We start from the raw sequence: 619 nt of genomic DNA on the forward strand, positions 1-619 counted from the left end.
CAGTCCATCTGAGAGTCCAGCAATCTTGGGATGTATAGCTGCATCTGGCCTGCTGAGAAAGGCTGCATCTCTGGCTTTTACAAAACATAAGAGATCAACTCTCACAAGTGACATTATCGAATGTTTAGGAGAGAGGTATGGGATTCTTTCTTGCTGAAGCTACTATAACAGAGAATCCGCACAAAAACTGTATTAATATTTTCGGTTCTTTCTACAGTTTGGAGGATATCTGCCCTGTATCTTAAATCTGCACAACTCATGGCTGCCTTCTACTTCATCTCGTTGTCTGTGAGAAACTTGAAAAGCTGCTCATGTTTTCTCAATAATAAAAACCTGAATCTTGTAATTACCTAAATAGAAGTTACTACTCAATACTCAAGACCCATTCATTGCCACTCTCTGTATAACTTCTTTAGGTTCGTGTTTGAGATTGTAAACCAGACTGAAAATTTCGAGATTTACTTGAGATACAAGGATCAAGAGAAGGTGGTTTTTGGATTTTAGAGAGATGGCTTATTTAGGACGAATACAGTTAAAACAGGAAGAAACAGACGCTGGCTATACAAAGAAGCAAAAGACAAGAGAGAGATATAACACTACACTACACACATCATCACAT

The 619-nt window shown here is 38.1% G+C and overlaps 1 protein-coding gene across 1 annotated transcript; it reads left to right on the top strand.

Moving 5' to 3' along the window:
- Positions 1 to 3: 3 nt before the first annotated feature.
- LOC106322173 (ATP-dependent (S)-NAD(P)H-hydrate dehydratase-like) lies at positions 4 to 563 on the top strand (the record flags this gene model as incomplete). Its single annotated transcript, XM_013760312.1, is given in 2 exon segments — positions 4 to 135; positions 218 to 563. Coding segments are annotated over 2 exon segments (160 nt in total), but the record flags the coding sequence as incomplete, so codon positions are not given.
- Between the last annotated feature and the right edge of the window lie 56 nt (positions 564 to 619).

Source organism: Brassica oleracea, unplaced genomic scaffold, assembly GCF_000695525.1.
Source record: "Brassica oleracea var. oleracea cultivar TO1000 unplaced genomic scaffold, BOL UnpScaffold08879, whole genome shotgun sequence".
NCBI classification, from domain to species: Eukaryota; Viridiplantae; Streptophyta; class Magnoliopsida; order Brassicales; family Brassicaceae; genus Brassica; species Brassica oleracea.